This window comes from Myxine glutinosa, chromosome 5 (assembly GCF_964187855.1).
Source record: "Myxine glutinosa chromosome 5, kmMyxGlut1.1, whole genome shotgun sequence".
NCBI classification, from domain to species: Eukaryota; Metazoa; Chordata; class Myxini; order Myxiniformes; family Myxinidae; genus Myxine; species Myxine glutinosa.
Window position 1 is genome coordinate 162246752 of NC_136265.1, and position 12212 is coordinate 162258963.

At 42.3% G+C, this 12212-nt stretch overlaps 2 protein-coding genes across 2 annotated transcripts in view; one reads left to right on the forward strand and one right to left on the reverse strand.

Moving 5' to 3' along the window:
* LOC137426833 (BAR/IMD domain-containing adapter protein 2) overlaps window positions 1–2707 on the forward strand; it is a 61680-nt gene extending 58973 nt beyond the window's left edge. The window contains exon 14 of the mRNA XM_068115773.2: window positions 798–2707. Within this exon, the coding sequence (XP_067971874.1) occupies window positions 798–867 (70 nt within the window). The 3' untranslated portion in view covers window positions 868–2707. The remainder of the gene's footprint in view (window positions 1–797) is intronic.
* A 4141-nt stretch (window positions 2708–6848) lies between these two features.
* Window positions 6849–11947, reverse strand: LOC137426832 (membrane protein BRI3). Its single transcript, XM_068115772.2, has 3 exons — window positions 11629–11947; window positions 9397–9514; window positions 6849–7300 (listed from the first exon to the last, which is right to left on the reverse strand). The coding sequence occupies exons 1-3, from the start codon at window positions 11810–11812 to the stop codon at window positions 7168–7170; spliced, it is 435 nt and encodes a 144-aa protein (XP_067971873.2). The 5' UTR covers window positions 11813–11947; the 3' UTR covers window positions 6849–7167.
* Between the last annotated feature and the right edge of the window lie 265 nt (window positions 11948–12212).

The window sequence follows — 12212 nt, forward strand, 5'->3', positions numbered from 1 at the left end:
GTTTAATAGACCCCTCCTGGTTGCACCGGAGGGAACTATAGCTCTGTTCTCCATCTGTCTGTCCGTCCCACGTGTGGCTTTCCAGACTTTCTCCCCATACCCTTTAACATATTCAACTGAAACTTGGTACACGGCTTTATTATGATAAATTACAGAACAAGTTCGAATTTCAGGGTGTTTCACAAATTTTTCACAGTTATGGCCTTTTTGGTGAAAACACTTTTTGTGTTTGTGTCCTTCCCCCTCTCTCCCAATCTTGTCTACCGCTCCCCTTATTTTGTGTTTTATGTGTCGGTTTGACTTTTTGTGTGATTAATGTTAGCTCTTTCACGAGTCTCGATCTTGTACACAAAAGAAAAGAAAAAAAGAAGAAAAAAAAGGAATTCTCCCTCTTGTTAAAATGGGGAAACATACGGGTCACTTAAACTTTTCTATAAATAGTAATCTGAAGCTCATGTAGGAGCTCGTACATAAATCGCTCACAACAGACATTAGGAGAACTACATGAATTACAAGGACATCAGTAGATAATGGATGCATCAACTTCCTTGTAATATAAAGCTGCAAGTCCAGCATCATGAGCTAAGTGCTCAGGTTGGAATACCAAACAGCCTGACCCATGTGGTATAAAAAAAAAAAATAGAGATTGGTTGAGTGACGGATGGACAGAGGGGCACACCATATAGCAATAATGACATCTTTAACCATTGTTCTATATTTTTATGATTGAGATCACTCACATCTGTATAAATTAGATGACAAATGTTTTGTGATGCCTCTTTTGTTCTTTTCTGCAGACCTTCCCAAATCGCTGCTGTCCAGCTGAAACGAACCCTGTCCAATGACCGCTCTGGCCCATTGATTTGACCCAAAGACCACCCAATGCCTCGTGATCAAACAGAAGTGGCCGAAGGTCACGTTTTCACCAAGTTATTGTTACTGCATTTTCAGCGTTCACAAGACAAAATTGTTCCATCTCCTGGATGCCAAGAGAACCATGTCATGTGCACCGTTAGATCATTACAATCTGTGGTGGTCTACCACACATAGACCATTCTCAACCTCAGACACGATAAACCTTTCACTTCAAGCCTCAGTCAGACTCTAGAATCTAGATCATTGACTAGTAGTACTTCTTATCCATCACAGGCAAGATGGAGTCTATTTAGTAGGCGTATCCTCAATGAAGGGAAAGTGGTGAGGGTGAAATCATGAGACATTACCAAGGAGACAAAATGAAATTTCCCTGAACAAACTACATTATGAGTGTACAGTACTATAATCGTTATGACCTATATATAAACGAGTGACGTCAATGGCGCGCCATCGCAAATCCCCACATTTTCCACCTAAAGCAAAGTTGAACTTATGAAAGTTGAAAACGTTCCACCAGAAATAGCTCCTATATCAAATTTTGAGTTTAAAAAATCTTCTGTTTTGACCTCTGTGACCCTAAGTCACCACCCCTTGAGGCATGAACTAGGGGTCAAATCCCAAAAAATTAGATATTTCACACGTCCCCCAATGTTGATTGCACATACAAAGTTTCATTAAAATAATGTTTCAAAATGTGCCCGTAATTGCATCGTTTGCCATTTGACCTTTTAACTCCGCCCTGGGGGCACAAGGGGCGAGGCCAAAACAGACTGGTCTTGCACCTTCCTGCCATGTGGTGATCATATCTACCAAGTTTGGGGGATTTCTACCCAACAATTTGAGGAGATAGCGTAACAGACAGACGGCGTGGAGATAAGTCTTAAAGGAAGCACATTATGGCCTTCCTCATACAGGCCAGGAAAACTAAACTGTTCACATTCCTATGAAGCAACATTGGTGCTGGAAGGTAGTGTGGATGATAGTAACCCCTCCTCCCTCCCCCCCACACACACCATATTTGGTAATATGGGGGTAAAGCAAGGGGGGTCTCTACATTTTGCTTTGTCATACTATCATTTTCGTTGAACGGAGGCGTTGAACCATAACATAGCAGAAAACGACCAATAAAGCCTTCTTTTTTTTTAATGTAAAATAGTTTTCCTACCTTTAAGATTTGATAGTTAAATATCAGCAGCCTTGTAGTTAAGCTGAATATCGTATTCATTAATAAATAAATTCAATACAACTATAATGTATAAAAACGTCTTTTTAACTGCGCTTTGAACATTAATAACTGTTTTTTTTTTTTGCTTAACACACCATGGCCACCACAGGGCGAAGGCAGGTTAAATAACCACACATAAGCCAATTAACAATGAATAGGCAAAAAGAATCCCCAAATCATGATTTTCACCTTCACCGTCATCCTCCTAATCAACCTCATCATCACCCTCCCAAAGCTAGCACAATCCCAACCCCATACTATACTACACCCAACTACTCCCTCCATTAACTGTATACCTGTTGCAATTTGACAAAGGAAGTATATGGAAAATGTTTTGAGGATATTTAGAATTTTGTGATTGGTAGTTATGAGTGATCATATCGGTTTCATTTTACAAAGTAAACCTTTTTGAAGCTCAAATTCCATTTGCATTTCCCTTTCCTCTTTAGTTTAAATAATTTTCAGGTACAAGTTACTTTGTACAGGAATAGAAGCATCCATGACTGTTCCAATTGTAATGCTATTCTACATTTGAGAATCATTTACAATTCTATGTACTTTGTTTGCTTACAAATAAACCGGTTGCTGTTGTTGGTGGCGAGAGTACATTGCGCTTCTTGGATTGTTCGGCTTCCCCGCATCACTCTGAACCATCACCGTTTCTACCAACCAACTTATGAAGGGGTATTACGGGTTACAACACTGTCCACTATATCAGATTAAACTAGAACAGCACTCAGTAGAGAGCATACCTCCGCCAGGCTGAACAGTTTACGTTTTGTATCCCACTGATAGGCCGGATCTGGATTCAGACCTGAACCATTCTTCCACAACCTTTTGAAATACCATACTACATATCGATTTTGGCCCTAATCACTCAATGGTGAAGAATCACTTAACAAATTAAAAACGATTCTCGCACCCGGATCTTCACCAAAGTTGAATCAACTCTTCCTTGTCACACACCCAACCTGTCCACCAAGTTTCATCCAAATCCGTCCACAACATTTTTGAGATATTGTCCTATACATCATTGTTTCCCCCCCTGTCTCTCAATGGTGAATATTCACATGAAAAGTTATTGGATCCAAATCCATATCCTGATCTTCACCAAAATATATTTCGTCCATGTCATACACACAACCTGTCCACCAAATTTAATCTGAATCCATCCACAACTTTTTGAGATATCCTGTTCACAGACAAACAAACAAGGGTGGAAACGACCTCTATCCACCACCGGTGGTAGAGTTAACTGAACGGCACTCGGTAGAGAGCATACCTCCACCAGCCTCAGTTTGTTTTGCATCCCACCGGTAGGCCGGATCTGGATCCAGACCTACAAAATTAAACCGGCTTGTTCTTGTCTCATACCCAACTCATCCACCAAGTTTCAAAATATCGTGCTGTACATCGTTTTTTTGCCCTAACAGTCGATGGTGAACATTCAAAAAATTCTCGGATCCGGATCTTCACCAAAATCTCATCAATTCATCCTTGTCATACCCCCAAGGTTTGTCTGAATCTGCCCATAACTTTGAGATATCCTGCTCATACACAGAGAAAAAGACAGGGATGAAAACACAACATCCACCCACCTTTGGTGGCAGAGGTAATAAAATATCGGACTTCGTCTTCAAAATTTCTGACTTGGAACCATTGCCACAAGCAATCTTAGGAAAAGCACTTGTAATGCACATTATGTTAGTGAACTCTCACCGTCCTGGGGTAACGGGTCGCTTTAGTTTGCAGTTGTGCGTTATCAATAGTGCTGTTCACTCCAAACAAAAACAAGGCATTCAAGGTCTCTGTTGCTAAAGCTTGAATCTGGTTGGGAAATGTCATCAATTCTATTACACAAAACCAACCTCCACAAAACCCAGATATTTTATTTTTAAAGCAGCAAAAAAGATATAATGTGTGCATATGTGTGCATCGTTCATTCACTGGTGCTTTAATTAACGATCATTTCAGGGCTGGGAGGATAAGGGGGGCATTCAGCCAGCTGTTTCTAGACTACTTGCATCATTGAAGATCCCACAATTAGTTCTGGAATAAGGTCAGCATGAGGAAGTACCCTTTTTACAATATCAGCTATGTAGATCGTCTCGCCATGCACAAAATTCGTATAATTCCTGACGAGTTTGAATTTGGCAAACGGTGTAGAGCACGAAGCAGCCATGAGAGCATAAAGTGACACATTAAATTGTCATGGTTTATTAGGCACTTTCCTTATCGAGGTGTGACGTCTTCTCGTATCACTGAAAGCATATAAAAGACTCCAAATGAACAGTTAATAAGGCCTGAGCCAGTGTAGAAGTATGCACACTCGCCTCCAAGGTGTCTAGGAAGGGTTTAAATCTCGGCCCAGCAATAAACTGTCACTCAAGCTTTTGGGTCTATCTGTTGTTGTTGTTGTTGTTGTTGTTGTTGTTGTTGTATCTGCCATGATCTTTCCTGGGAAAACCACATTTCAAATCTGGCCTCCAAAGCCAGTCGCCAACTGGGCATCCTCCGTCGTGCGAAGTCCTTCCTTGGCACACCTGAGCTCCTCACCACATACAAGGCTTTCATCCGCAGCTCAATGGAATACTGCTCTCCCCTCTGGGCTGGTGCTCCTGCCTCACACCTAGCTCATCTTCACGCTGTTGAAACCAAAGCATTCAGAATCATTGGAATCTCCCGTGATGAAGCTAACTCCAAGGGCCTTTCACTCACTCACCGCAGGCAGGTTGGTGGTCTTTCCGTCTTCTACCGACTCCTCTCCGGCCTTGCCCCCCCCAGCTCTCTCTGGGCTCTGTCCCCCAAATATTCCGACAGGTCGCACAAGATCTGCCTGCAACCCTCTTATGGTTAAACTGCCAAAATCAAGACTTTCTGCTCACCTTCACTCCTTCATTCCTCTTTTCTCCCACCTCTGGAACAAACTCCCTCACTCTCTTCAATCACACTCCACCCTCCAGGTCTTTAAAACAGCTGTTCACCACCATCTCTTATCTTCCCCCATCCAAAACCTTGATCTTTTCTACCCCCGCTAATTTCACCCTAAATCCTACACTTTTTTGAAATACCAATTTCTGTCCTGGAAGTCCTTGGTCTCGTGTTTTACACCTCTCCCCCCTCCCCCCTCCCCCCCCCCCCCCTCCCACGCCTCCTCCTCCCAGGCCCTCTCCCTCCCGTGCTTCTCCCTGCTCTCAGGTGTAGTGTTTGTGTGCTTCCCCTCCTCTCCCCATCTTGTCTTCCGCTCCCTCTTTTTGTATGTTTTGTTTGTCTGGTTGATTTGTTTGTGAAATAAATGTCAGCTCTTTCACGAGCCTCGATTCAGTATACAAAAAAAATCTTTCATCAACGTCTAATCCCACAGTGAAATTGTGAAGAGGAAGCGAGCCATCACCAACAGCCTGAACAAAATCCCTGCCCTAACTGTAGTCCAACCTCGGGTCTGGCCAGCCGGTTCGCGTAAGATTTGGGCCAAGCCTCCCCCGACCAACCGAGCTGTTGTGGCAATTGTAGGCCCAAGCCAGTATGTGCTTGCATTGTTAATTTGTCATTTTAAAACAGGAAGCATCAAACTGGAAGTACGAGCTGGTCAGGCAATGCAATCTCATGATGTTTCATCATTATGACTATGTAGGGGATTTGGGGTTGTGGTAACTGGCATTGAATCAGATAGCAAATAAGAGACTGCTTTTGAGTATGATCGGGGCAATACCATTTACTGTTGTTTTTTTAGTTCACTTTTTCAATAAAGTTCAACAAAGTAGATTTTCTTAAAGTATAACTGTTACAGCAATAATTGAGTCGTAGGTCACTGCAACAGCTCCATTCTTTACGTTGGAGGATCAAATGTGGAAAACGGTAAAGCTTTTGGATAAACGATAATGGTGGAATACACAGCCTCAAGAAGGATGCGTAGATTGTCAATTTAAAATTAAACAAGCGTTACGCCTAGGTCCCCCGTCGGTGAAGTGATGCGAGTTGACAAAGTGGAAGACGCAGAAAATATGGAAGAGTCGATAATATTTGCGAGTGCGCTGGACACACACCCACACACCAGATTAGAAGTTAGTAGTTCGTTTATTTTTCAAGATATTCCGCTCACAAGGTTCAGACATACATGGCGGCGGCCATCTTGGATTTTGACGTGGCGACCCAATTTTCAATAGCGTTCTTCCTTATGGAGAGATACACCCATACACCAGATTAGAAGTTAGTAGTTCATTTATTTTCCAAGATATTCCGCTCAAGGGTACGCACGCACGGACGCACACACGGACGGAGGGTAAAACCATAGTCCCCCTTTCACGGTGCGACGGGGGACAACAATGGGGGCCAAAAAAAAAAAAAGAAGAAGTTGGGAATGACAATGAACCTCCTCAAAGGGTGAACAAAGGCAATATGCACCACGCTATGAATATCTTGACTACTCTTGTAAAACCCAATGAGATGCTCCATTTGGACTGCCAATACCAAACCAGGCCACAAGAAACTGCCCAACGTCATTCGCCTCAAATGAGCTAGGCTTTTATCACGTTTGGTTTGATTTCTCATGCATGGAATTCCTTGCCATTGCTCAGGTGGTACATCCACCAAGACATGGTTGAAGAAGCAGAAAGACATTTGAGGAAACGCCCCTTCTTAAATCCCCCTACTATTTCTGTGCAAAAACATCTCTCAAGCCTTGTGCCACAAACCCCCTCCCTCACCCTCCACCCCCTTCTCTAAAAAAGAAAGAAAGCTCACTTCATCATATTCATGAATATAATTCAACAACTAATTTCTGCTCCAGGCAGATGCATACGCAAAACATTCTGTACAATTTCACCTATTTTTTTTTGCTCGACAAGATGCAGAATAACAACAGGGAAAGGAAGAAAAGAAAGATTCGCATCAAAAAGATGAACTCAATATCTTGTGCACCAAAGGATTCGATTTGGATTAAACAAATATATGCGATTACGAGTTTAAATCAACTTAAACAGAAAAAAAGGTAACGAGGCAGTTTAAATCCAGACGATTTCAGATCGCCGGACGTTCTCAGTCACCGCACTCCAGCACTAAACCACCTAGCTGAATATGGCACCACAGTGGGGACAGTGCCTCTGCCGAAGTAACAGGCAGCACACCAATCCAATGGGGAAGAAAATGATGGCACAGAGGATCCCCAAACAGGTAAAGTCATCTTCAAGTACACCAACACTGCGGAGATGGGAAATGGTATGAAACAGGAGGGTGAGGAGAAAGGGCATGGAAATGGTCTTTTGAACTCTTGCTTTGCGTTTTGCACCAAACAGTGCTCGACACCATCATATTTGTCTGAATGCAGAATCTCAGTTACTCTGCCCTCAGGGCATGAGACGGCATCAATATTTTATCCACGTACTGCTAAACGGAAGGGTTTTGAAAGTGCCTAAAACAGATTTGTGTTTTACAGTGTACAAATAAATAATTCAATTCAAATAAAAAACATTTTAAAAGTTGAAAAAAAAAATTCTTTCGGAAATTTACTGCCGTTGATGCAACATCTATTACACCATCGTATTACCCTCGCCAGAGGAGAGGGTATTGCATTTGAGTCTTTGTTCGTTTGTCTGTTTGTCTGCACAGATAAAATATGATTTTCTCTGCAACCGTTGGTCCGATTGACAGGAAATTTTCACCATAGGTGCAACTCCACCTGTAGAATTTTTTATGAGAATTGTCATAGGTCACGTGGTTCGGCCGCCATCTTGGGGAAACCGAAAAACTTTGTACCTCTATATCTCCGAAAGCACTGAATAGAAAAAAATTGACGGCTCATTGTAAAGAACTCTCCATCGGGAATAAAATATGTTAATGATGATGTCATAGGTGCCTCCATTATGACGTCATAATTCGACAAGTACAAAACTTCATCCGATTAAGATGAAATTTATTGAGCATAATCTAGGGATAAATTGGCGGAGGGGGAAAAAAATGGTCATCGGTCACGTGGTTTGGCCGCCATATTTGTTTTAAAACAAACGCCTTAAAAACCACTGAAAACATCCTGGTGAGGGTCTACAATCTCTGATTGCCCTTTCTTTTTTAATATGTTATACGAGTTATTTGTGCCTGTTGTACAGTGCACCTTCAGAAAGTATTCACACCTCTTGACTTTGTTCACATTTTGTTGTGTTACACCTGAATTTAAAATGGATTTAATTGAGATTTTTGTTTCCTACCTAATACTTCTACACATAATACCCCATTGATTGGAGTCCACCTGTGGGTGGCCAATTCAATTGATTGGACATGATTTAGAAAGAAACACGTTTCGAAACAAGGTCCCAGAGTTGACAGTGCATGAAGAATCCAAGAAGACTCGAAGCTGGAGTCACTGTCAAAGGCGCTTCTCGGCAGTATTGGAAGTATGGACTCAGGAGCCGAATACTTCTATTATTATTATTTAGATATTTTTGTATTTCATTTTCAATCGATTAGTAAAAAAATTCTAAAAACATGTTTTCACCTTGTTATTATGGTTTATTATGTACAGATCCATGATAAAAAAAAAGAAATCTAGCTTTAATCCATTTTAAATTCAGGCTGCAACAAGATGCGAAAATAGGGGTGTGAATACTTTCTGAACAGAATGCACTATATGTGTCCATTATGACATCCTCAAAAACACTAAGTTCCCTTTTTGGAATGACGTTAAATTTTGTTTGACTGCCAGGCAGGCAGAGGTAAAATAAAATCGCACCTATGTCCAAAGTAAGGGGTGAGGAATTTTGTTGGGGGGGGGGGGGGTGGAGGTTGAGGAATTGTGTTGGGGTGGGGAAGGGTGGTTAAAGGCCTAGAGTGGGAAGGGGATCGATGCTTTAGGGTTGGGGGGGATTACGGACTTGGAGTTCGGGAGGTGGGGGTTGATGACTTGGGGTTTGCGAGAGGGGGAAACTTGAGGACTCAAGGTAACATTTTAAATTGTGTGGATGTTCCTCGGGTCCCTGCTATTCTTAATAATTTTGCGACTTTTGCGATTTATAGATTTACCTTTAAAAAAAATTTCTGTGATATTTCTTTTTACGTATTTTTCAACGACTAAACCTGGGAAAAGTTAGTTGACGTAAGTATTTGATGTTTTTTATTCACCTGGGCAACGCCGGGTACCCCAGCGACTTAATGTATAAAGTATACCGATGTCTCCCAAAAATGTATCTCTTGCCTGTGGTTCATGTGCAAGTTCCACTTCAAGCCGATGATGAAAACAAAAGAAAAGGATCCAAATTGTATCGAAACCAAAATAACAGCTGATCATTACAAAACCCACACACCGGCAAGCAGGACAACCACCAACAACCACGACGGAGGAGACTTGAGGGTGGATAACGGTCGAGTACGTGTTGGCCACATAAGGTGTAGGACCGAGTCCCGACTGACAGTGACCAAGACCTGGAAAACAAATTAAATGGTGACGAGTGGGTTGTGGTCTTATTCTTCACTACCTGTAAGCTCTTGATCAAAAAGGACGGACACACACACACACACACACACACACACACACACACACACACACACACACACACACACACACACACACACACACACACACACACACACACACACACACACACACCACTTTTTTCACATTTTGTTACGTTGCAGCCTTATGCTGAAATCGTTTAAATTCATTTTCCCCTCATCGGACAAAGAGAAAACAGAATTTTAGAAAGTTTTGCAAATTTATTAAAAAGAAAAAATTGAAATATCACATTGACATAAGTATTCAGACCCTTTGCTATGACACTAAATTTAGCTCAGATTCCTCCCATTTCTCTTGATCATCTTCGAGATGTTTCTACACCTTGATTTGAGTCCACCTGTGGTAAATTCAATTGATTGGACATGATTTGGAAAGGCACACACCTGTCTATATCAGGTCTCACAGCTGACAATGCATATCAGAGCAAAAACCAAGCCATGAGGTCGAAGGAACTGCCTGCAGAGCTCAGAGACAGGATTGTGTGGAGGCACAGATCTGGGGAAACCTACAAAAAAAAATTCTGCTGCGTTGAAGGTTCCCAAGAGCACAGTGGCCTCCATAATTCTTAAATGGAAGACGTTTGGAACAACCAGGACTCTTCCTAGAGCTGGCCACCCGGCCAAACTGAGCGATCGGGGGAGAAGGGCCTTGGTAAGAGAGGTGACCAAGAACCCGATGGTCACTCAGGCTGAGCTCCAGAGATCCTGTGTGGAGATGGGAGAAACTTCCAGAAGGACAACCATCACTGCAACACTCCACCGATCTGGGCTTTATGGCAGAGTGGCCAGACGGAAGCCTCTCCTCAGTGAAAGACACATGAAAGCCCACTTGGAGTTTGCAAACAAGCACCTAAAGGACTCTCAGACTGTGAGAAACAAGATTCTGTGGTCTGATGAAACCAAGGTTGAACTGTTTGGCCTCAATTCTAAGCGTCATGTCTGGAGGAAACCAGGCACCGCTCATCACCTGCCCAATACCATCCCAACGGTGAAGCATGGTGGTGGAAGCATCATGCTGTGGGGGTGTTTTTTAGCAGGAGGGACTGGGGGACTGGTCAGGGTTGAGGGAACAATGAACGGAGCAAAGTACAGAGATATCCTCAATGAAAACCTGAAACAGAGCACTTTGGACCTCAGACTGGGCCGAAGGTTCACCTTCCAACAGGACAATGACCTGAAGCACATAACCAAGACAACGCAGGAGTGGCTTCGGGACAACTCTGAAGATCCTTGAGTGGCCCAGCCAGAGCCCTGACATGAAACCAATCGATCTCTGGAGAGACCTGAAAATGGCTGTCCACCGACGGTCCCCATCCAACCTGACAGAACTTGAGGATCTGCAGAGAAGAATGCCAGAAAATCCCCAAATCCAGGTGTGCAAAGCTTGTTGCATCATACCCAAGAAGACTCGAAGCTGTAATCGCTGCCAAAGGTGCTTCAACGAAGTACTGAGTTAAGGGTCTGAATACTTATGTCAATGTGATATTTCAGTTTTTTCTTTTTAATAAATTTGCAAAACTTTCTAAAATCCTGTTTTCTCTTTGTCATTATGGGGTATTGAGTGTAGATTGCCGAGGGAAAAAATGAATTTAAACGATTTCAGCATAAGACTGCAACATAACAAAATGTGAAAAAAGTGAAGGGGTCTGAATACTTTCTGAATGCACTGTATATATACACACACACAGATATATATTATATATATACGTATATATATAAAGAACCACCTTTAGAGGCCATTTATATATATATATATATATATATATATATATATATATATATATATATACATACACACGATATATATATATATACACAGACACATATGATATGTATATATATATACATATATACACACACACACACACACACACACACACACACACACACACACACACACACACACACACACACACACACACACACACACACACACACACACACACACACACACACACACACCATTCGGTGAACGTTACATCATTAATTACCTGTACCAACACTTCCATACCATGTTTACCCACCTTGTGCCTGACCCTGAGAGTGTGGGTACACGTACGGGTTCGGATGCACGGAGTATGGATACGGGTATGGCTGGGGTTGGGGCACGGAGCCGTATCCCGGAATCTGCGAGGAGTACGGCGGAGGAAGATCGTTCATTAATGGCTTCGTTTCGGTAGTCGTATCCAGCACTGCATGGCCCGACATCCTCCAAAGTTAATATATATATATATATATATATATATATATATATGTATATCTCTTTATTTATCTGCGTCACTAACTCCACTGCTGCCTTAACGGAAATCACATTGATATCATATGACCTTTTGTCATCGTCTGGCGCGTCACGTGACGGGAAGCTCCCCCCCTCTCGTGCTCACTTCCTCACAAGCCAAGACACACCTGCTAGTCGACACGAAATCATGCAAAACGATTATGTTGCTAACATAACGCGTATCGCCATCGCTGTATATGTGAAGAAGAAAAAAAACGAAGACAAAAAGTTTAACCTGAGCAAACAACGTCTCTCAGATACATCTTCATATACACCACCCTCGACATGGCGCTGCTTTTCCTCAGTGATGTCGACTCATATATGAGGAAC

Coding starts and splice junctions, on each gene's coding strand:
- LOC137426832 (XM_068115772.2), bottom strand. CDS start 11,812: ATGTCGGGCCATGCAGTGCTGGATACGACTACCGAAACGAAGCCATTA. Junction 9,515..11,628: donor CTCTCAGGGTCAGGCACAAG/GTGGGTAAACAT, acceptor TTTGTTTTCCAG/GTCTTGGTCACTGTCAGTCG. Junction 7,301..9,396: donor GGTGGTTGTCCTGCTTGCCG/GTGTGTGGGTTT, acceptor CCATCTCCGCAG/TGTTGGTGTACTTGAAGATG.